The sequence below is a fragment of the Cyanistes caeruleus genome, chromosome 3, assembly GCF_971803275.1.
Source record: "Cyanistes caeruleus chromosome 3, bCyaCae1.hap1.1, whole genome shotgun sequence".
NCBI lineage: Eukaryota > Metazoa > Chordata > Aves > Passeriformes > Paridae > Cyanistes > Cyanistes caeruleus.
The window spans coordinates 23,834,799-23,857,219 of NC_141703.1; the positions used below are offsets into that span (position 1 = coordinate 23,834,799).

The following is a 22,421-nucleotide window of genomic DNA, read 5'->3' on the forward strand; positions in this document are numbered from 1 at the left end:
ATATGGCACAACATTTATGTTGAGTACACTAAAAGCATCTAATAGTATACTTAAAGTATTCTAATAGTTTGCTAACTGTGTTGTATATTCTTAGGAAATGCAATTAGAAAATATATAACATTGCATCTGTCATGGAAAAGAACTATAATTCTCTTGTTATACCTTGTTCATGGCAGGCACCAGAGTAATTGCATCATTTGACAATTACTCTAACAGATTATACACTTCCAAGTCACATAATTTCGTTTGTGAGCAAGATAGCATTGCATAATTTTCAAATGACCCAATGGAAAATTAATGCACTGATTAGTGTTACTAATCTTAATTATATATTTATGGCTTTATTAAATGTACAAGGATAAAATTCCCCCAAACACCTAAGGGGTTTAGGATATAGATCCAGTACAAAAAATTAAAGAAGGCTTTAGATAGAAACATGGTCCCAGGGTAAATAAAACTGAACTGTATTCTAAGTTCCCATTAATATCTGCCTAATCATGCAAGTACTGAAATCTATAATTTTCTTTCTTTTTAACTTAAAAATTCCCTTTGGGTTCTACTACTGTGCAAGCTAGAGCTTCTTACATCTAAAGTCTGTAAATTAACTAGTTGTTCGGTTTCCATCCCCATACAAAGTTTAAAAAAAATACAAAAGAAACAACTTCTTTCTTGTCTTAGTGCTCCTTTTCTATGCAGTGTCTTCAGGGATGGGCTCAGTATTAAAAGAGACATTTGATTGTATTTCTTTATTTTGGATATAACTTCAGCACCTCTGCCTAGAACTTGGATTTTGCTCAATTTTTGGAGTGTCTACCACATGTGTTAGAATTTATCTGCAGTCAAATGACAGATGCAGGGACAATCCAGGTGTCTATTTCTGAAATCACGACATCAGGCAACTGAGTTGACCCAAAATCCTTGTAGGTGTGGTTGTCAGAAAGGTAAATGGGATTTGTGTATAACCTATTGACTGAACTGACCTCCAAAGGATGTATCAATGGGTGGAACTTGTCCTGAGTGTGAGTTTGGACTCAGATTACTTTGTCATGGTTAATGGGGACAGTTTCCCCTTGATAAGGAGATCACTGAGCTGGGAGTGACTTGCTCATCCTACAGGGAAACTGTTGTGTAGGTCACTGTCTCCTGCTTTACAGTACACATTTGATTCAGAGTCTTGCATTGTGGAAATGTTTTAAAATCAATCCAGTGAAATTTCTGTATTGTTGCAGAAGCACATAATGTTCATCAGCCAGTTCTGGTCAGCATTGTGGGCACTTAGAAAATGCCAAAATACCTGGTGCCAGCCTTAAACTGTTGAGTGGAAAAAGCCATAGCTTCATTTCTACTGCTGTAAAGTTATTAAAAATTGCATTGGTCATTACTAATGATGTCACAATATTTTATTATAGGTTACATATGAAATTGCTGGTGCGATAGAAAAAAATAAAGATTCCCTTTCGCAAAATCTCATATTTGTAATGAAAAGTAAGTAAATGCTTTTGTGGTTACAATTGTTAGAAATCAAGATATTATGACTTGATTTTAATTTTCATTTTAGTTTTAAGAGACATTTGTATATATTTTATTTCCAGTAAAAAAGTCACCCTCATCTTTATGAAGTATTTACATATAGTATTGTTTGAAATTTGCTCTAATTTAAAAACTTTTAGATTCATGAACATAAAGCATCTTTATCATGTGATGTGATGTAAAGAACAAGAAGGTGAATTTTAAGGGTGAGAGTGATGTACTGAAGACAATGAGTATGAACTAAAGCAAATCTAAAACTCAGAAAATAGGGGAAGGAAATTATGCTCCCAACATCACAGAGGCTACAGTGGGATGTGCTGCTCTGCTGGAGTATCCTTCTAAAAGCAGTAACTTGTGGGCGTTCTTATGTTTTTCAGTGAATAGATATAAATGTCCATTGAAATGCAAAATTAAATGTGTTTCAGTGTGCATATTGTACACTTATGCCTAATAATAATAATGCAACCGATTAATTAATCAATCATAATTAATGATTTATAATTGGATTAATGAAAACATGTATCATTTCCCCTGTCTGAAGAGGAAAAACATAAACCTTTTCCTCGGGGAAGTGCCAGTGCACCCATTTCCTCAATCAAAACTATTAATTATAATAATATAATTATTAATTAATTAATTATAATAACATTAAAGTTGTTTACATATATGTGTTGGAATGTGGGACATACCTGCTGGGAAGTCATCAGAAGAGACTGTTGACATAGGATGTATTAGTTTTAATTTGAAAGATGCAATTTCTATGCCTCTCTTATAATTCTACTTACTACATTTTAAACATATGGCCCACTGATTGTGCTGAAATAATTTCAGTTATCTGCTTCCATATCTTCCTCATATTTTAATGTTCTTGTTAAGTAAGGAATAGTAATCTCCACAGAAAAAGGGAAACAAATCTATTGCATTTAATCATATAGGGAAAACCTTTAAACAGTTATTAAAGAGCAGACTGAGGATTTTTACCTGCTATGCTATTATAAACATTCTAAACTATTATTTATGATGCTCATCCCGTTCATCTTTCTGGGATTTTTTGTTTGTTTATACATATGATGGGTGTGATCATAATTCCAGTTTTCTAGTTCTTAAAAAAAATGTAACAAGAATTCAGTATGGTTAAGGATGTGTCACATAACAAGTTCTTAACACTTATTGGTGCTGTGGCAGTACAAGCAGCATGTAATTATCATGGTCATCTTAAAAACCCTATGACCATAAATTCTTACAGAATAATTAGACTGAAATTAGGATAAAGTATACTATCTGTCATAAAATTCAGATTTTTTCTTTTGTTTAAAAATGCCTCTTGGAAGTATATTTATTTTGTACAAATAATAATATAAATGTATTATAAATGTATTGTCTTTTTTCTGTAAATGTTTTTAAGTGTGGTCTTGATGTGGAGAAACCAAATTTTCTACAGTTCTGTTCTTCTCCCTGCCTTTTTTTTTAAATCCCTTCTCATATTTTGCATATATATAATTCTTTAGTGCAATGAGTGTCTATAATTTATTTCTATCAAGCGCCTTGATTATTTCTAAATACTACAGGTTAGGAAATTGTGCAGAACTTATCTCTTACATTGCTTTAATGGATGGATAAATTGGGAATCTGTAATAGAACAAAATTCAGAGGTGATGATCCCATAAGTAATTAAGTTTAGACAGATTCATCTGAAGTATTTTGGTTGATGCCCTCTATTTGTTCTGCACAGTACCTGAATATGTTGAAAATAGGTTTTTTCAGATACTGAATTTTCTTTGATAAGTTTGATAATGCTCATTTTTTTTGATTTGTCAATTTGTTTTAGGTTTACTTACTTAATTCTCTCCTGCTGCATGTCTTTTTACTGACAAATATAATATGTATAATTTCCTAATTTTTATTTTATCTTCATGCATTTCTTTTTTTTGTTTTCAGCTAGTGAAAATGTGGTCATCAATCAATTGTTCCAGTCCAAACTGACCCAAACTGGATCACTTGTTCCTCCATATCATTCCCTTAAAATCAAAGGGTGTAAAGCAGCTTTGCTCAGTAAAAAAACATCTGTAACCTGTGCAAGTGGAGAAGCAAAGAAGTATATTGAGCTCAGCAAGGTAAGAATTTAGGATTCTTTCCACTCTTGGCTCCTTGAAGATTTTTCTGTTATTTTGTAATTTCTGAAGTCATCTTGTTCTCTGCTTCATTCTCTGTAGTCATTATGCTATTGAAATAATTTAGTACTTTGTATCAACACTAAAGCAGCAAAAGTGAGAAAAGGTTCCGATTTACAAACACTAAGAATTCTGGTTCAAGGATTTCTGTCTTGGACTCTTTGAGCAGAAGGTCAAACAAGGTGATGAGGTCCTTCAAGCCTGAATCATTCCATGATTGCCTGGTTCCAGGGCTTATTAGCAGTGAATGCAGTCTTACTAATTTCTGGCTGTATAGATTATGATGAATCTAAGTTGAGTTAATTAAGACATAGGAAGTGTAAAAATAAAATCTTAATGTCCTTATGTCAACAGGAGAAGATTTATGGTTTCAAAAAATACACTTTTTGGTGGTTTTGTATGAAGATCAGAATGTAAATTTTGGCTAGCATTGTTTTTTTAAATGGTCTCTTATAAATTTTCCCAGTCAATTTGAAATCAAATCAAACATGCCTCATTTCTGAACTTATCTCTTTTCCTGCTAACTAAGACAAAAAAAGTTAAAAGAAAAACCCAAACAAACACCAACAAACCACAAACAAAAGAAAAAAAAAAAAAAGAAAAGCGCAGGAGAGAAACTTTGAAGATTATCAGAAAATTAATTGTTCATGTCACATGGAACATCTCTCTTGAAAAGAAATAATGTGATTTACTGAGTTAATTCATGACAGAGCTTTGGAATTTATCCTTCTAGAAAAGAAGCATGCACTTCTCACAATACATCAGCTGCCTCACCAGGCATCTTGAATCTTACAACTCTATTTTTGGTTTACAGCTCCATAAAATTGATTCTGTCATGGGATTAAGGAGCCTGTTCTCATGTGTCATTATGGAAGGCTTTGTACATCCATAGAATAGCAATGGGACTTTCCTTATAGTCCCCCTGCTGACAACAGCATAATTCCTGAGTACTGTTCTTGTCAGTAATCTCAGTGGAAAAACTTGAGTTGAAGTGAATGGTGTTGGTTTAAGGCTGTATTTAGCAAACAGCTGAGGCATTGCAAGGTGCCTTTAGGTGCCTTTCCACTGTAGTAACAGCTTCATAGGGGAAACTTCCTAAGGATGTGGAAAAGATCCTAGTCCCATACATGGGAGGAAGTATGAAAAGCACATCTGAGTTAGAAGCCTAATCAAACCAAGGCAAAACACTGCACAGTTGAGAAATTATGCTGGTTTTGACATCCCCAGAATAGCTTTTAACCAGTAGTTACTCTCTTGAGAGACAGAAGACATTCAGTTCCTTTGGGGAGCATGATATCTGAAGTCAGACATTTCATATTCAGTGAGAATGCTGCAAACCTTTAGGCATTAGTTGGAAGGTGGGAAGAACTTTGTCCTTCAGAAAAGTGTGGCTTTGCTTCTCAAATCCAGACTTTGAGAAGAGCTGTGCAGGTGAGACAGAACACTTTATTGATGTTAAATTGGCCTAATTTGAGCGAGGTACTGGGCTGCCCTGCAGGACTGGACCAGAACTTTAGGAATCCAAGCTGTTACATTGGCAAAAAGCAACACATTTATTTCTTTGAACAGGCAATCAATGCAGAAGCTGGAAATAGGAAATTTAATACTTAAATTCTATTGTGGATCAAGCCCACATCTGTAATTGTGCTGTCCCTAATAATTCTGTCCCTTTTTCAATGTAGCCTTGAAAATCTACTGCAATTGACTGAAATAATGTTGGGTTTGTTATTTTATTACTGGAATTGCAAATGCAATGTAAGGGGCTTTTTCTTCTCAGCTTAAAATTAAAATTATTACATGTTGCATAATCATAACCACCTTATTTTTATTGGAGTTTGTCCAGAGGTTAAAGGCAACAAATAAAAAAAAAAAAATGGGAGAGAAAGGAATGAAGGAGGGACATTAAAGCAAAAATTATCAACCAGAGAGTGACATTCCTTTTATATCTGAAATTTTAGTCCCAACATACATCATACTGTAGGCAGCAGGAAACATAAAATGGAAGGTACACATGGTGCTGTGTATGGGCAGTCATCTAGACTCCACCATACCCAGGGAAAGGAAGTAGAGAGTCAAAAAGGAGTTTGTTATGAGTCCCCTCCTCCTCCATTTTGTCACTGCAATCCTAGCTAATTGTTAGGTTATATAATTATAAATGTCTCTGTATCTGTTTACCTTTCCATAAATGACTCCTTTCTTGATGTTGAGCATGCTGGCACAAGTAAGGATAGTCCACCTCTCTGAATTAACGCTAGCAGGGTAGGATCCAAGACAACAGTGCACCTAAGAGAGACATGAACAGATCTGTTAACTGGCCAGAAGTTCAGAGCACATAAGGACTCACAGGAATTTGGGGATGCCAGCTCAAGCCTCTGTGACTTACGAAGATCATGCCCCCTTGTCAAATAAAATATATTTTCACTGACACTCTCACAACTCTTGCTCACATCAACTCTTGATCCCTTGTTTTTCTCTAACCTTTTCCCGATGGATATTTTGGTTCTGTTGTCTTCCCCTCACTTACTTTGGAAGAATTGGTATGTTTCAGAATTTATACAGCATAAGTCTTTAGGGATTTTTTAAGAGGAGATTTTTAACTTCTTAAGAGATATTACAAAATTACATATATGTGTTTGGTTTTTTTTCTGTAGATTAGAGGTAAAAGATATTCCAATGTAAAGCTGCATATTAGAGGGTAATAGAGATGTACAGCTTGGGTGATGCAGCCTTTTTTCTTAGCCCTTTGCTGAAGATTAGAGATGTCCCAAGTTTGGAGAGTTTGAATTACACTAATTTTTTGTCTTTTTTCATTTTTTTCTCTCTCTCATTCTGAAGCAAATATTTCTTCCCCATAGGAAGTCATATGTAACATGGGAGAGCAGGCAGGAATTTTAGCTTCTGAAGTGTTGTTCCTGAATATCCCATTAAGACAGGAAACAATCTTGAACTATTGATTTAAATATTGAGAGGTAGAGGTGACAGCATTATCAGTGAGGTGGAGAAAATTTTATTTTGGTTATATTCCTCAGCTATTTTGTAAACTTTAACTGAAAAGTGGCATTGGCATGCTAGTTGTTCTTTTTATGAGAAAAACTGAAACAAGCACATCTCTTAATTTTTAGTTTGAAGTAGAGTGTGAATTTGCATTTAAAATCTTATTGCATCCTAGTAAGTGAAATAAAAAAAGAGCTCCAAAGTTTAGCATGGTGAGTAGAAAATTGCTTTCACTGCAATATTTTTGATGGCATTTGGCTTGAGTGGGCCAAGCTGAGAAGATGTATGCTTTTTTGACAAAACTGGAAAAAGGAGTAGGCCAGAACATTCTGACTCAATGGAAAGAGATTTTTATGGGGTAAGTGGACTGAAGAAAGGCAATGGATAGTCAGAGTGGAAAAGGCTGTCATTGATAAAGAGCTTTAAATTTCACAGCTTGCCAAGTCCTGGAATGAAATAATATTGCAAGCCTTTCTGCAGAAAGTTTATCAAAAGACCCTAAATTCTGGAACTACTTTTAGTATGATTACTGCCATTTTAGTCTCACAGATAGGAAGTAAAGTAGTGAAAATTAAATTGATTCTCCACTCCCAATTCTGATGTATGGGGTAATGTTGGTTCTAATGAGATAGGAAGTTATTAATAATTTACATCTCTAGTTGGTGAAAATGTGATAAAAAAGTTGAACTGTCTTTACATGTGCAAGAAGAAATGAGAAGAGTTTTTGAAAATATTTATATTATTGTTTTTTGTCAAGATTTTTTTAAATGATCTGTGCTCTTACATTTACTTAAACATCTTACGTGACTTAAACATCTGGCAAAGGCATGAGGCACCTTATTACAGAGTTACAAAATTATGCTACTTCTAGGCAGACTCTGTAGGATACTAACTGCATAAATCCTGCTTCTGCAATAGAGTTCTGAAACATATTGATTTTCCTAGTTATTTGTAAAAGATATATTGTCTTTATAATGTATGTAGCTGCTTTTGAAATCAAAACTTACTCTCCAATCATGGCTCTGCAAATACCTGAGGATATTTATCCACTTCCCATTTCTTTCTGAAACTCAACCTTGTCTATGGCACAATGTTTGTACAAATTTTTGCCTTCATTAGTCAATTGCAATGAAGACAATAGAGGTGTACTGCACATCTTGAGATAAGATTGTTGTGTGTGTGCTTTTCTCTTCCACAGCTATTGAAAAAGAAAGGAACATCCTCATTTCTTCAGAGACTGGAACGAGGGGGCCCAACCACTGTGGCAATACAGCTCAGGGTTAGTGAACTTCTTATGGACAGAAATTTGAAAAAGAATCTTCAGATGTTTTAAAGGCAGGATTACCCTCTGCAGATTGCAGTGGAAGAAAGAAAAATCATACATTTGAGGAAGCCACTAGCATGACCTGGTCAATCCTTTTGAGAAAGGGTTTGAAAAAAGGATCTCAATCATTTTGAGAAAACGATGTTAAAAATTTAGAAATAACATATGTGTTGAACAAGAATCTTAGCTGCACAAGAATGATTGATAATTGATTTGTTTGTTTGTTTGTTTGTTTGTTTTTTCCCCAGAAATCACTTGCAGATATTCTTGGGAAGCTGCAGAATTGCACTCCACATTCTGTTCATTGTATAAAACCTAATAACTCCAAGTTGCCAGATACTTTTGATAATTTTTATGTGTCTGCTCAACTGCAGTATATTGGTGTCTTAGACATGGTCAAAATTATACGACATGGTTTTCCAGTACGTCTCTCTTTCACAGACTTCTTGTCAAGGTAAATTCAAGTTTCATAAAACGTTTTTCCTTATCTACAGTACAAAGCCTTCTGTCACGTTCTGGTGGTGCTTGCAACATTGTTTTGTTTCAAAGAAAATCTTGTCTACCTGCAAGGGGTGTAGGCCTATCACTTTTTAATTGAATGAATCATGAACTTTAGAAATATATTTTAAAATTTATAAATTTATAGAGTTTATATTGATATGTAGAAATATATTTATAAAGGTTATCAGAATAATCAGGTTTTAGAAGTATGGCATCATAAAACAGCTCTTTTTTTACAATTTATGCTGTTTGTATGATTTTAAAATTATTGTGTATTTTCTGCAGATAATTAAAAAGAAGGAGAAATAGTCTAATTTTTCAGCTTTCTAGGCATAGGTGTCATGGGTTCATTATTTATGTTTCATAAGGTAGGATTTGTTTATGTGTGGTCACGAGGTGCTAATGCTCATACCACAACTCCACTTTTATTATTGTCGTTAGAAATCAGAGACATACTGAATTAATGTGAAAAGATGTAAAGGTCTGCTTCTGACTGAAGGCAAACTCTTGTTCCCCATTCCCAGTTCAGTACTGGGATTTTGGGTCACTTACATTCTCAAAAGATTCAAGAAAAAAAGAGGACTGTCTTGCCCAAGAAGTATTTGTTTAGCAGCCTCATGCACTCATGACAAGTTACTTCTCTCTGGGTGTTCTATTCCTTGATTGATATATATCAACCAGTCATGATCTGGCCTTTGTATTATTTTACATAAGAAAAACAGCATGGGACTATCAGCTGCTTACACACAACTTTCAGTTGTCTTCCTGGAAAAAGTTGTGGCTGTTAAATTACTGCTTGGACAGAAAGTTATTCTTCCTGTAAATATTCAAACAGTGAGGAGTATAGGAGTTTATAATTCCTTCTCTTTCATAAATAAACCACCTGTGCCCTACCACAGTGTTCACCCTCCAGGGTGAATCAGGTTGGGCAGGCTGGTTGAGGAGAGGATGCACATAATGGGAGATTTGTAAAAGCTCTCATGTTCTGAAGTTGTATGAAGTATGCAATGTCTAAATAGCCATTAGTATAACATTGAATATATGGTTAGTATATATATATAATATATAATATATAATATATAATATATAATATATAATATATAATATATAATATATAATATATAATATATAATATATAATATATAATATATATAATTATTATTAGTATAATTACTATAATTAGTATAATACTGAACTGGACCTTTGAGGTACTATTAGATTACATTGAGCACAGTGCCACAAACTTTTCTACTGTTAGATCCTTACTGTGATTTCTGGCAGATGTTTGCTTCCTTGCCACCCAGACTTTTTCACTGCAATTCCCAGGTACAGGCTGGGAATTACCACAGGACTAGGATCAGTCCTGGTGGGCAATATCTAGTTTGCTGCTCTCTTTTGGAGGGTAAAAAAGGTACAAAGGTAATTTTCAGTGCCAGGGAATGGGACTTTTAACAGTATAGTCACAAATCTGGCATATTTTCTTAATTTTGAGTTTTGTTAAAAATGTAAATTCAGTCTTTTTCATCCACACCTTCCAGTACCTTCCAAAGACAAATTTTTACGTGAAAGTCTAGAGGCTATCTGGTGTGTCACAATAAATATGCATTTTCAGTAACAAGTATAACACAAAAATAGCAAAAACCCCCAACAATATGATGCCAGCAACATTTATGCTGTTGAAATGTTCTGATTTTGTTACTCTATAATCTTTATCCCTTTTTCTCCATATTAAATTATCTTTGCAGATTTTTTGCAGCTGAGCCCCTGCCATTTTTACATATTTGCACCAGGTCATAATTTATTGTTATGCTTAAAATGAATTAAACAGTGATGAGGCTAGCATGGTGTCACAGAAAATGAAGTTCATTTTGTAATATTCTTTGTCACTGTATGTTGAACCTACTCAGGAGTTAGCAATAATCACTCTGCATACAGTCTCTCAATACTACTGAATTTTTAGATTTGGGCACAAATAGAAACACGGAGCTCTTGATCCAGAGGTATTGGAAAAGACCATCAGCATTGTAGGGCTCTTCATAGTAGCCATCCATGCCACACAGACTAAAGGTTATCTTCCTCTGTAGGGGACTGAATTTTTCACTTTACTCACCATGATAAGTTAACCTTCCTAATTACATTCAGTGTCTTTGGATAGTTCTTTCCATTTAATAGTTTAAGAGTTTATTTGTTCTTTTGTTGGCTGAAATTTTTAAGCTGGAGATATATTATTAGACTACATTTCAAAAGTACTGTCAGTTCTTAATGCTGTATGTTTCCTCAGACAATAGACTGCAGGTAAGAAATACTGAATTCAGAGATTATGAGTTACCTTTTCAAAAAGTTTCCTAAAAAACCTTCACTTGTGCTACATCTCTATATTGCCTTGGTAACGGGACAGGATATTTTTAGAAATCAGATAATTAGTTTTGGTGATTTTTTGCTAACTGTATTAGTTTTGTTGGCTGTTCAGCCAAACTCGGGTCTCATCTTACTATTCATTGATTGGAATGAGAAATGATTTTGTAATATTTCCATATAAGCTTACAGACCTGGAGCTGATAGAGTTTTTCACCTTTTAAGTTTTTGTTTCCTTTGCTGTCAGACTGGTACTTCTAGTATTCTAATGAGAATATGTGGCTCTAATCCCAACCTGAATTCTCAAAAGATAGGGAATTACTGTCCTCTCTCACCCTTCCTGCATTTTTTGTGCATTTACTTTGTGAGTATTCCTTATTGTATAGGTAATGTGGTCAGAATTCAAAATAGTTATTAATTAAAAAATTAAACCATTTTTTTGTTGTTGTTTTTTGGATTTTTTGGGGTTTTTTTTTGTTTTGTTTTGGTTTTTTTGGTTTTTGTTTTGGTTTTTTGTTTTGTTTTGTTTTTTTTTTGCTGGCCTATAAGACAGGATGTTTGAATTAGAGGACTTCGTGGGGAAGGGATGGAATATTGGAAAACCTCTCAGCAAACAGACAGTAGCAGTTCATTCTTAATTGGATGAATTTCAATAAATTTCTATTGCTATCTAATTAGGGATTAATATGACTTGTCTTTAACCTATTTATGAGTTGCATTTGAGCTCCTATAATGGCTTAAGAGAGTGTAGCTAAAAAAATGTCATATTTTGCAACAGCATATATTCCTGGGCTACAAAGCTTTATCATTATTCCTGTTGCTATCCTTTTGGATTTATTGGCTCTTCTTTTGTCTTATCAAAGTAAAAGCTGACAGCTGGGAGGTGAACCTCTCAATCAGCAAAGTTTGCTGATCAGAAAAGAAATGTTGTGTAAATTCTCATTATTAAATTGAAGCTGTGACACTTATTCTCAGTTTATATATAATAAAATAAGAATTCATAAGGTCAGATGCTATTAAATCCTGTAAAAATAGGATAATTAAGAGATCTTATATGTGATTTCAACAGATTTGCCAAATCCAGATGCAGTGTTTCTGCTGAATTTACCTGCAGTGTTGGCTCAATTTCTAAAACTCTGTGAGCAGAGAGACAGGGATCAGTTTTTACCTTATCTTAAAACCAGAAAACCTTGAGTTACATGCATTTTACACTCCTGGAAAAGTTTATCCATATATTTTGCTTAATATCTTCAGAATGGTTCTCAGTGGACTGTATTTTTAGATTCTAGCTTTGCTTTTTAAGTCAAGGCAGTGGCACAAACAAATTTTTTAAGGGTTTAAAGTTTCCAATTTGCAGCCCAAATTGTACACATAGGTAAAGTATCCTCAAATAGCTTTTTTCCTTGGAAGAAAGAAAACAGAAAAATAGCCATGGAATTAGCAACTGTCTGCAGATGGTTGTTTCTTTCCAGTATTTAGTGTTTTGATATCTTATTTAAAATTATATCTAATTTAAAATAATTCTAATTTAAAATATATCTAATTTAGAATAATATATACAAAATGCCCATTAGTATAAACAGTAATTTATTATGGTTTTGGGAGTCGGTGCCATGGAATAGGAAAAGTGAGTATCAAGTGTCTGCTCTTTTTCCAGCACAGAATAATAGGGCTCAGAAACTCTCTGGGGCACAAGCAGAGCATTGTTGTACAAGTTTAATATCTAGAATCTAATCTCTTTGCATCACTTAATAAAGTGGACCCTGGCTGACTTTTGTGTCACTCACCTCACGTGAGTGCTCAAGGAAGACATGTAAAAGCCATTTCAAATATAAATTTTTAAAAGTAATTATAGTGATCAAAAACCCATGAGGTGACCTCAGCAAAGTGCATGAATACATCTATTCCAGGATGTACAGGTAAAAATGAGGCAGTAAGATGCTCTGTTCGCTCCCTCTGAAAAATCTTATTTTGGTACCATCCTCCTCTACAAACACCCATGTCCTCTAGATTGAAATAGAAATTAATTCTTCATTTCTCTTTCTACTTTAATGTTGTTCACCAAATTGCTGAACTATACCCAGTTCTTTTCTCCATCTGTATTTCAGTTTCCTTGTTCAAGGAGCAATTTCTGCACTACTGACTTAGAAAGGTTCATGAGGTTCACATGTCCCGTGTTTCTGTGTCTGGGACACTGCGTAGCAGTGGGGACTGCAAGGTCCAGTTACACTGGTCCTTAAATGAGGCATCTTTGCAGTTCCCTGCCAGTCTACAGGAAACACTCTGAGCTGTTGAAGCTCAGGATAGCCTCTGTGGATTATTGGAACTGATAAGCAATTTGAGCCTTTCACTTAGCAGATGAGAATGTCAGAATCTCTGGCAAAAATCTTGTTGCTCAGAAAATTCTAGTGTTCTGTTCCTTGCATTTATGTCTGCCCCTTTGGAGTGTTTCTTGGAATTTCATGACTGTCTCTCAGGTTTATAGGTGGTCTTTCCTGGGTTTAATTCTATGAATTTACCATTGTGTTTTCTATCATGGAGGTCCCGTCCTGTCTTCTCTTGCTGCTCAAGGATGAGCAGAAAAAATTTCATGGTCTGAAGGAGAACCTGAGGGCTTGTATGTAGTGACATTCCTTATGGTGCTGTTGCAAGAAGAGATAAGTCATTAGAATGTTATGATTACTATTTCTAATAATCTTTTAAAATTGCTTACATTTCACTAATCTAATCTTTAGTTTTATTTCGGCTAATGCAGCCATGAGGCTTTGTAAGTAGTTATTTATCCTGTTAAGACATTGTCAGATGCTGGTTTGGAGGTACAATGTCGTACCTTCTTCCTTCTCATCTTCCTCCTCCTTTCTCTGTCCTCTTTCCCTTCCTGTTTCTTCCCTATGTTCCCCTCTTTTTCTCCTTCTTCGCCCTCCTTTCATAATCTAACCTAGCCTGCTGTATGAGTAAGCTAAAAATATCTAAATCACCAACTGTAAGCTTTATTTAAAAAAAAAACAAAACTAAATAAAGAATTAACTTCCTGATGATTTTTTTTTGTTTTAAAGTAAGTTCAAAAGATGGCAAAACATCCATTTTAGTAGGAAATATTAGGAAGGAAGAATATGGAACACAATGATAATGGATACTTATGGTAATCATAGCAGTGAGGGTGAAACAAGTATGTTCGAAGACTGTTCTAATTACAGGTTTTCCTCTGATTTTAGTATGAAGTTCTTAATTTATTCTTCAAGCTACGCTGAACTGCAGATCCTGGATTCTGTACTTCAGGGCAGCATTCATTGATAAGGAGATGCTCTAATAATGGTCTTTACATCCAAACTTTAGTGCTTCAGAGCACTAAATAATTATTAACTATTAGAGATCATTCTGAAGAGATATCTTTTTTTCTCAGGAAAGATTATGTTAATGCTGATATCATTGCTTTGTCAAGTAATATCTGTCCTTTTCCTATAAAGCCCTTTTTAATAGCTATTGTAACATTTTCACCAAATTCGTGCTATTAGCTGATGATGTATTGCACAGATGTGTTTATGTTTGTAAATAATTTGCATGATTCATCACTGTATACCTAAACTCCCTTCATCCAGAAGCATTTTGTTCACTTTTTTTTCCTTTATTTTCCCTCTCCCTTTCTTCCCTCTTGAAAGCAGGGAAGTTAGAATGTTTAATAACACATCATTTTTGAGTGTAAAAAGTCAGCAGAACATTTCAGAGTCTCATGAGCAAGTTAGGGCATTAGTGAGAATGATGTACAGAGCAGATTGAAAAGTGATGGGTCATCATCACACTGGCCCTTTCAGCTTTACTGTCTGCTGTGCAGTATCAGTAATCTCTAAGAGCACTGCATTGATATTGCCATGATACCTTAAATCTTTGCAAGGAGAGCAAGAAGTAATCTGACTGGTGCTAAAAAAGAAGTATTTCATTAAAGTAGATGTAATGATATCAATTTATATCAAATGGCAGTCTTGCTATTCTGGAGTTGGTTGCTTGAGACCTGGAAGTGATATTTCTGATTGAGGGTAATCATTTTTGTTTGTCTTTCTTTCAGAATTAAAGCAAAGGTGAGTAAACCAAATATCTTAAAGTCATCAGTTTTGAGGGCACTTTAAATGCAAATTCATAAGCCTGGTAATGACTAGATTCCTGTGAGGAATGAAGGTCACATCCTTGAAGTTTAAAACTGTGATTTTCAAAATGTCTGTGTCCTTGGTGATTTTGGTAGTTACAATAGAATCATAGAGTGGTTTGGATTGGAAGGGACCTGAAGGATCATGTTGCTCCAAAGGACCTGCCATGGGCACCTTCCACTATACAAAGTTGCTCAGAGCCGTATCCAGCCTGGCCTTGGACACTTACAGGCATAGGACATCCACAGCTTCTCTGGGTAACCTGTTCCAGTGCCTTTCCAACCCCACAACAAAGAATTTCATCCTAATATCTAATTTAAACCTGCCTGCTTTCAGTTTAAAGCTATTGTCCCTTGTGCTATCATTTCCTGTCCTTGTCAAAAGTCCCTCTCTGGCTTTCCTGTAGGCCACCTTTAGGTTCTGGGAGGCCACAGTCCAAGGCCTTTTTCTCTCCAGGGTGAACAATCCCAGCTCCCTCAGCCTGTTTTCATAGAGTAGGTGTTCCAGCTCTCTGATTATCTTCATAACCCTCCTCAGGACTTACTCCAACAGGTCAATGTTTGTCTTGTCCTGAGGACCCCAGAGCTGGCCACAGCACTCCAGATAGGGAATCACAGGGGCAGGATCACCTCCCTTGACCTGCTGGTCACATTTTTTGAATCAGCCCAGGATGTGGTTGGCTTTCTTGACTACAAATGTACATTGCCAGCTCATGTCCAGCCTCTCACCAGCACCCTGAATAAAGCACTTGGATAAAGAAGTGACATTGGTTAACCCCAGATGGCAGCTCAACCCTGTCATGGCTACTAGCTCATTCCTTCCTTAGTGCAGTGGGAGAGGGAATTAGGAGAGAAATCAAAAAACTCATAGGTTGAAATGAATACAGTTGAACAGAGAAAATAAGAAATGAAAAATAAAGAATTTATTCTCTGCTTCCCATTGGCAGACAGGTCCAGCCACCTCCAGGAAAGTATTTCATCACGCATATTGGTGAATTGGGAAGAAAAACACCATCACTCTGAAAGTCCCCTCTTTCTTTTTCTACCCACAGCTTTCATTTGTTCTTTTCCTTTTACCAGTCTCTCAGATAGGGAACCCAGTTTAGGATAATTTACAGCACTCAAAGTTACTCTAAATTACTAATTCTTCATGAAACCTTACTGTTAGGGGTTGATTATACTGTGGGAGATTACCAGAACTCAGAATGCTCTGGCATTCTTCCTGACAAGCCTAGAATTGGAGTAAATCATCCCCTGGGGAATTTCTGAGATGTAACTAGGTATTTGGGACTGTTTTAGAGGCTACAGACCATTTCAAATCTACTGATCTACTAATGAGATAGTGTAGCAAGAGTTACCAGGCTCCTCATATTATGGAAAAACTAAATAGCTCTCTCACCGAAGTCTGGCTGGAGATGGACTATTCTGTTTTGCCCCCTTTGGAGTTGTTTCTTTGTATCCATTTGGCTTGTTTGCCCCGTTATCTGCATTAGGTCTTTTTTGATATTTTAGGAACAAGAAATGCACAAGATAATTTCATATGCCTGTGGTGAATTGCCTTATTAACCAGGACTTAATTTATAGGATGTAAAGAAAAGTGATCACCTTCAGGATGGGATTCAACTGACTTGTCTTAGGTTTATCCATTTTTGCAAGTATTTCCCAGACTCTGTGTAGATCCATTCTATGCAAGGGAAATAATTAATGCTTTAATTCTTAAACAGACTCTAAAAAAAAAATCAGAGAACATTTTGGAGTCAAGATAGATGCAGTTTTTGAAGCTGTACCACAGCATCATCAATTCTGTAGCCCACAGAATTAGTATTGTAAATACAAAGTATCAGTCCTTATGTTACATGTCATAGAGTTCGGGATGTGAGGATGGTAAAACTGCTGGTGTTTCTGGGGCTTACTGAGAGTGCACAAATGACTGACTATAGGAGAAAATAGTTTCTCTTTTGACTGGAGTTTTCAGAGGGAGGCCAGACACCTGACTTTATTTAGAAGGCATCTAGCTGTGTTTTGAAGGCAAAAGTAAATATCAGCATTGTTTGCTGGGCATCCTCAGAATCCTATAATACAACTCTCATTAGCTAAAGCAATTGCAAACGTGTAAATGTGTGTAAACTATTGAAGTCAGTTGAGTTATTCATGTCTATCATACATTTAACAGTTCTACAATATTGACAAGGAAAGGGGTCCCTTGAGCAGGAGGATGTAATTAGGTCATTAAGTAACCAGATACAGGGAAATAAAGCTGACATGGTCAGTTAAGTCTGATGGTTCCTGACTTTCAAATGTTTGGTGTGCAATCTGAATAATCTTCCATCATTAGGTATATTACATTTAGTACAGAATGCATAAAACTTAGTGAAGCTTCTTGAAGAGTCTATTGTTTTGTGCAATAGAGAATATCCTAGTTTTTTGGCTGTTTCAGTGAGAATCTCAAGGTGTTGTTCTCCCTCCACTATTAGGTACACACAACTACATTAATTTCCTTAGGCAATCATAAATCTATTGGGCACAAACAAGCATAATTCTGGCTGAACTGTTTCAGCAGTTCTTGTGGTTTTCTTTATTTTAAATTCAAGATCTGTGAAATTTTAAAATATTTACTTCATTTCTAGATGTAAGTTCCACCCTTGGTGTCACTGCTTTCCACTAGCACTTGACATTTTTTATCACTCAGATTTAACAAAATGTTTATTAGATCACTCAACAACCCTTACAATCCTTATAAAAATCTATGCATGTTTTCCATCTGTGAATTTTAAAGCTTGTACTATTTCTAAACACGGAGAAATATTGTCACAAGGTACTAAAATACCCACCACAGCACTAGATTTCATCTAAAAGCATGGATTATAAAAATAGATACAATTTGTATACAAATAAGGATAATGAAAGTTCTTGACCCATATCTCACAAACTGAGTTTGATGTGCCTATAATAAGCAGCTAATAACTTTTTTCAGAACCTTAAGGTTCCAACAAAAATCAGTTATTCAGTACTTCATAATTTGCTGACATCACATAATGACAAAGATAATGGACATAGATTTATGTGTGGTAGTAGGACATTCAATTAAATGCCTGCTATAGAAATAAACCTTTTAAAATATTATCAAGTGCTAATATTTTCACTAATCCTAACATACTGAAACTCTTCTAAGGAAATGCTGTTAGAATTGCTGACCTCTTAAATGAATACAAACAGTATACATTTAAAATAAATATTTTAAAGAACTAAGTATGCAACACATTATTTTATGCCAGCAGCACCATGCAGGAATTTTGAATTGTTGGATTAAGGCACAAATTGTCACATAGATTAATTTTACTGCATAATTATAGAACAATTCCTTGTTATTTACTATTTAATTAAATATATGTGCATGATTTCAGTGCTTAGAAAAGTATTAGCTGATCTTGAGTGCTTCTTTTTTATGGTCACAGGACTTGAATAGGTCATAGGACTTGTAGGGATGCAGTCCAGCTGCCTCACACTCAAAAACAACTGTGACCCTCCTGCTGTTTCTTCTTTCCATGGCTCTGCAGCTGTTAAATTCTTTCCACTCAACTCAGATATTCATGGCACCCTTTTTCTCCTTATCCATATCTTGATATTCTTTACAACCATTTAATCTTCAGCAGAAGAACCTGGAATGACACTTCCTAATGACACTTCCTAGATTTCCTAGCATGAGGCTGAATAATGTAGGCAGTTTATACTGGTGATATCTGAGACCAAGCACAAAATCCTATGCAAGCATGCACATAAAATCCTTTCATGCATCTTAATCACTGGATCTTACTTTGCTTTCTTGTTTAGACCAATGTGACATTAATCTAACAATATCTGTTTTAGCAGAATTACTCCAGCTGTATTCCACTCCAGATGAGAGCAGAATATAGACCACTCTTGGCACACGACCTTAGCATATCTTGAAAAATGATACTTCTGTACAGTTTGTCTAACCATTATACAATCCAGAGCCAGGAGAATCCCTGTTACCCAGACTGACAGTACTAACAGGATTCACAGGCACAAGGGAAGCTCCCACAGAAGACAGCAGAAGTAGAGATGATCTCACAGAGAAACTATTTTGCCATATGGTTTAAAAAGGTCCAAAAATCCTTTCGCATAATCCTAATAAACATTGTCTAAGCTATTAGTGAGTATTGTGGGAAGGGTTTTATATGTTCCCATTCCTCTTTGGTTGAGTACTGGTTACACAGGAGAAAAAAACACTAAAAGGAATGAAAAAACAAAGCATTATCTAGGTGGAACAGCAAATCTAATTTTATTTCTCTTAATATTACAATTTCCATTTGACTGTGGTTTTGCTTTCTGCTTCTGCAATATACATCTGTCTCAGTATATTTCCCAATGAGCTGGGCAGTGCCTTCTTGGCAAACAGTGAGCCACTGAAGTAGCAATGGCACCAAGAGACCAAGCAGGAAAGTTGTACAAGCCCGCTTCGGTGTTTCAATTGAAGGACTTTTGATTTTGATGCCCTACTATCACATTTTGATTTTGATGCACTACACACATGTTGTGTGTCTTTAGAGAAAGGAAAGGAGCTTCTCTGGATTCCAGTCCTACAACACCTTTGTGTTAAACAGAATCAAATTAGCAGGTTAACAAAGAAATTAAAATTTATTTTATAACCCATATATTCTGTGTACAGTGAAGCATTTTATGACCCCGTGTGCATGTTGGTGGGATTCCCAAGCATGAAGCAGTAATTAGCTGTGGTAAAGACCTACTTAGGAAGAGCTAAATGTAAACATTTGCTGAGGTACAGTCAGATGTATATGTTTGTAGATCTAATAGAGCTGCATGTTTGCTCAGTGCTAGAGTATTTCTGAGAGAATGTGTGATTTTTGCCAGTTCTAAAGTAATTATGATTTACATTGCTTTATCAAGATGTAATGGGAATGTCGGCTTTAAGCAAGATGGTGCAAAAATATTGTAAATCTTTAGCAAACCTTTAGCAGATGTTGAGAATTCATATTTTTTTTTATTTGCATAGTTGAATCCACTAATCCCAAGTGGTGAACTATAATTTATATTCTGTTCACTATTCTGCTGCCACATTGTCTGAGATGAGGAAGCCTCTACTTAATTTCAGGAAGTATATGAATAAATAATCCTGGACTAAGACACACATATCTTCATTACTTCTTTTCTTCAGAAGCTGAAATTCAGATGTCTAGAAAAGATTAAGGGTCACAAAGCCTAATGCAGGAAAACCCATAAAACTCAGGAAAAAGTAATTCTTCCAATTAATTTCTTTATCATCTGTCATAAGGTAGTATCTTTATCTGAGAAATTAGTGTTACTTTTTATTCAGTCTAAATTAAAACATCCCAAATGGTCACTTCTGCAAAGTTGTTTTGATCCAGTGGATTTCATAGTCACAACCTCCCCTCAAAAGTCTGTACTGAGCTCTATATTGGCCCAGTGGCTGACTCACATTTGAGTCACTGTACAAGTTTGTTCTAGGAATTTTCTGGGTATTCTTCCAATTTTATTTCTTAGTCCTAAATTTTGCTCTTTTATGGCAGTTACATGTCATTTATTGGCACTCTGAGTATATTTTCCTTTTTCCACAAACACATTTAAGCATACTGTATATTTCCCTATGATCCCTTGTATAGAAAGAGAATTTTCAATTGTTGAAGTAAAAAAATCAGTATATTTTACCAGAAAAAAATCCAGAGGCATATATAAAAACAAGGTAAAACTATGATAACTGTCAGTTTGTTGTAAGGTCACTTTTACCATTATTAGTTTTCCAAAATTGCTGTACGTTTATTTTGTCCCTTAATTCTTATTGGTCTTCAGATTTAGTCACTTGAGACTGTGTTGCTTGATATCAATTAAGATATTAAAAAAAAACAATACTGGTATGGTAGGCAGGTGTTTTGAAGGTTTGGTTCATTGCCATAAATATTTACCAATTGTTTCAGGTACATTGAACTTCATGCTCACATTTACAACATTCTGAATTTTTTCTCTAGGTCTCTGTGAAGCAGCCTTGGTGCAAAATTTTTCATAAAGAGATGAACCTTATAGCCTTCTTATACTAAATTTTTTGTAGTCCTATAAAAGAAGCCCCAAATGCAGACTGTCTGATGTAATTTGTTATTTCTAAAAGTATCTTTTTATTTTTCACACCCAAAGATTTATTCTCTCAAAAAAATTGAATACATGCTTTGGTTCTTAATATTTATGCTCTATAATAAGATATTTATGTAACATATATTGTACAGAGATTGACAGAATCACTTTTGTTTTCTTGGAAACTATAATAATCTATTTCCTCTTTTCTAATTATCTGGAATTTCCCCTGTTCCTCATATTTCAAAAATAATTAGGTTATTCCTTCAAGGAAAAAAGAAGGGAAGAGGAATTAATGAATATGTATCCTTTATATAAAGGTAACCAATCAAAATTCCATCCTATTCTTTGCTTCTCACTGATTTTATAAGTTTTCTACTGATTTTTTTTTCAAGCAATATCCCTTCAGTAAATAGGCACTCCAGATGTTTCAGCTTTTGATAGACTTTTCAAATACAAACCTTACCTAACCCATTCTTCCCACCCTCCCCAAACACAAACAAACAAAACCAAAAATCCTGAGTTACAAGCACATAATGACAAGTTTGGCAAGCAAAGTCTATTTATTTCACATACTTCAGATATCAACAATTAATGATTGCCAAAGAAGCAGAAAAGGAAGTCTAGAAAGGGGAAAAAAGAGAATTTACCAAGACAGCACAACCTGAACCTTTATGATGGCAATTTTTACATGTCTTCTAGCAGAAGTATAGGACACAATTTAATTTTGATTGCTGCCTTTTATTCACTACATTTTTATTAGATCTTGTTAAGTAATACCAGTTTACCTTGGCAAAGTGAGTACATTGTAGTGAGCAAAAGAAAGAGAAAATTAAACTACAACGTAATGATTTATACTGACAAGAGTGTCACTCATTTTCCCTTACATAAGTTGTGTTTGGATATTTAAAACTTAAAAGTACATAACTTATCACTCTTTTAAAGCAGTTAAAAGACATGGAAAGTAGGAGCCTCCTTCAGGAAAGATTTGACTTGTGGTGTTAGAGACTATCCCCTTACTGAGGACATTGGATTGCAGTCAGTAGCTACCTCCAACTTTATTATTTTTGGTGTTTCTTTCTTAATTAGGCCAGAGAGAGACCTGAGAATGAGAACAGCAAAACAACCAAGCAACAAAAGTAATTCTGTGGCTTCAGTTCAAAGACATCTTTTATTAAGCTATTGATTTGGAGCTGCTTGTTTTTCTGCACTTTGTACTTGCCGTGTTTTTTCCTTTAGTGTCTTCTATCACGTTGTGCTATTGAAATTGAGTGAGTCA

The 22,421-nt window shown here is 35.0% G+C and overlaps 1 protein-coding gene across 7 annotated transcripts in view; it reads left to right on the top strand.

Annotated features, from left to right (window-relative positions):
- The window catches only part of MYO16 (myosin XVI), a 367,619-nt gene that overhangs the window by 271,021 nt on the left and 74,177 nt on the right, over positions 1 to 22,421 (top strand). For all 7 annotated transcript variants that reach the window (XM_086880163.1, XM_086880162.1, XM_086880164.1 and 4 more), the window contains 4 exons: positions 1,410 to 1,485; positions 3,469 to 3,644; positions 7,894 to 7,974; positions 8,268 to 8,473. In XM_086880163.1, the coding sequence (XP_086736289.1) occupies positions 1,410 to 1,485; positions 3,469 to 3,644; positions 7,894 to 7,974; positions 8,268 to 8,473 (539 nt within the window). The remainder of the gene's footprint in view (positions 1 to 1,409; positions 1,486 to 3,468; positions 3,645 to 7,893; positions 7,975 to 8,267; positions 8,474 to 22,421) is intronic.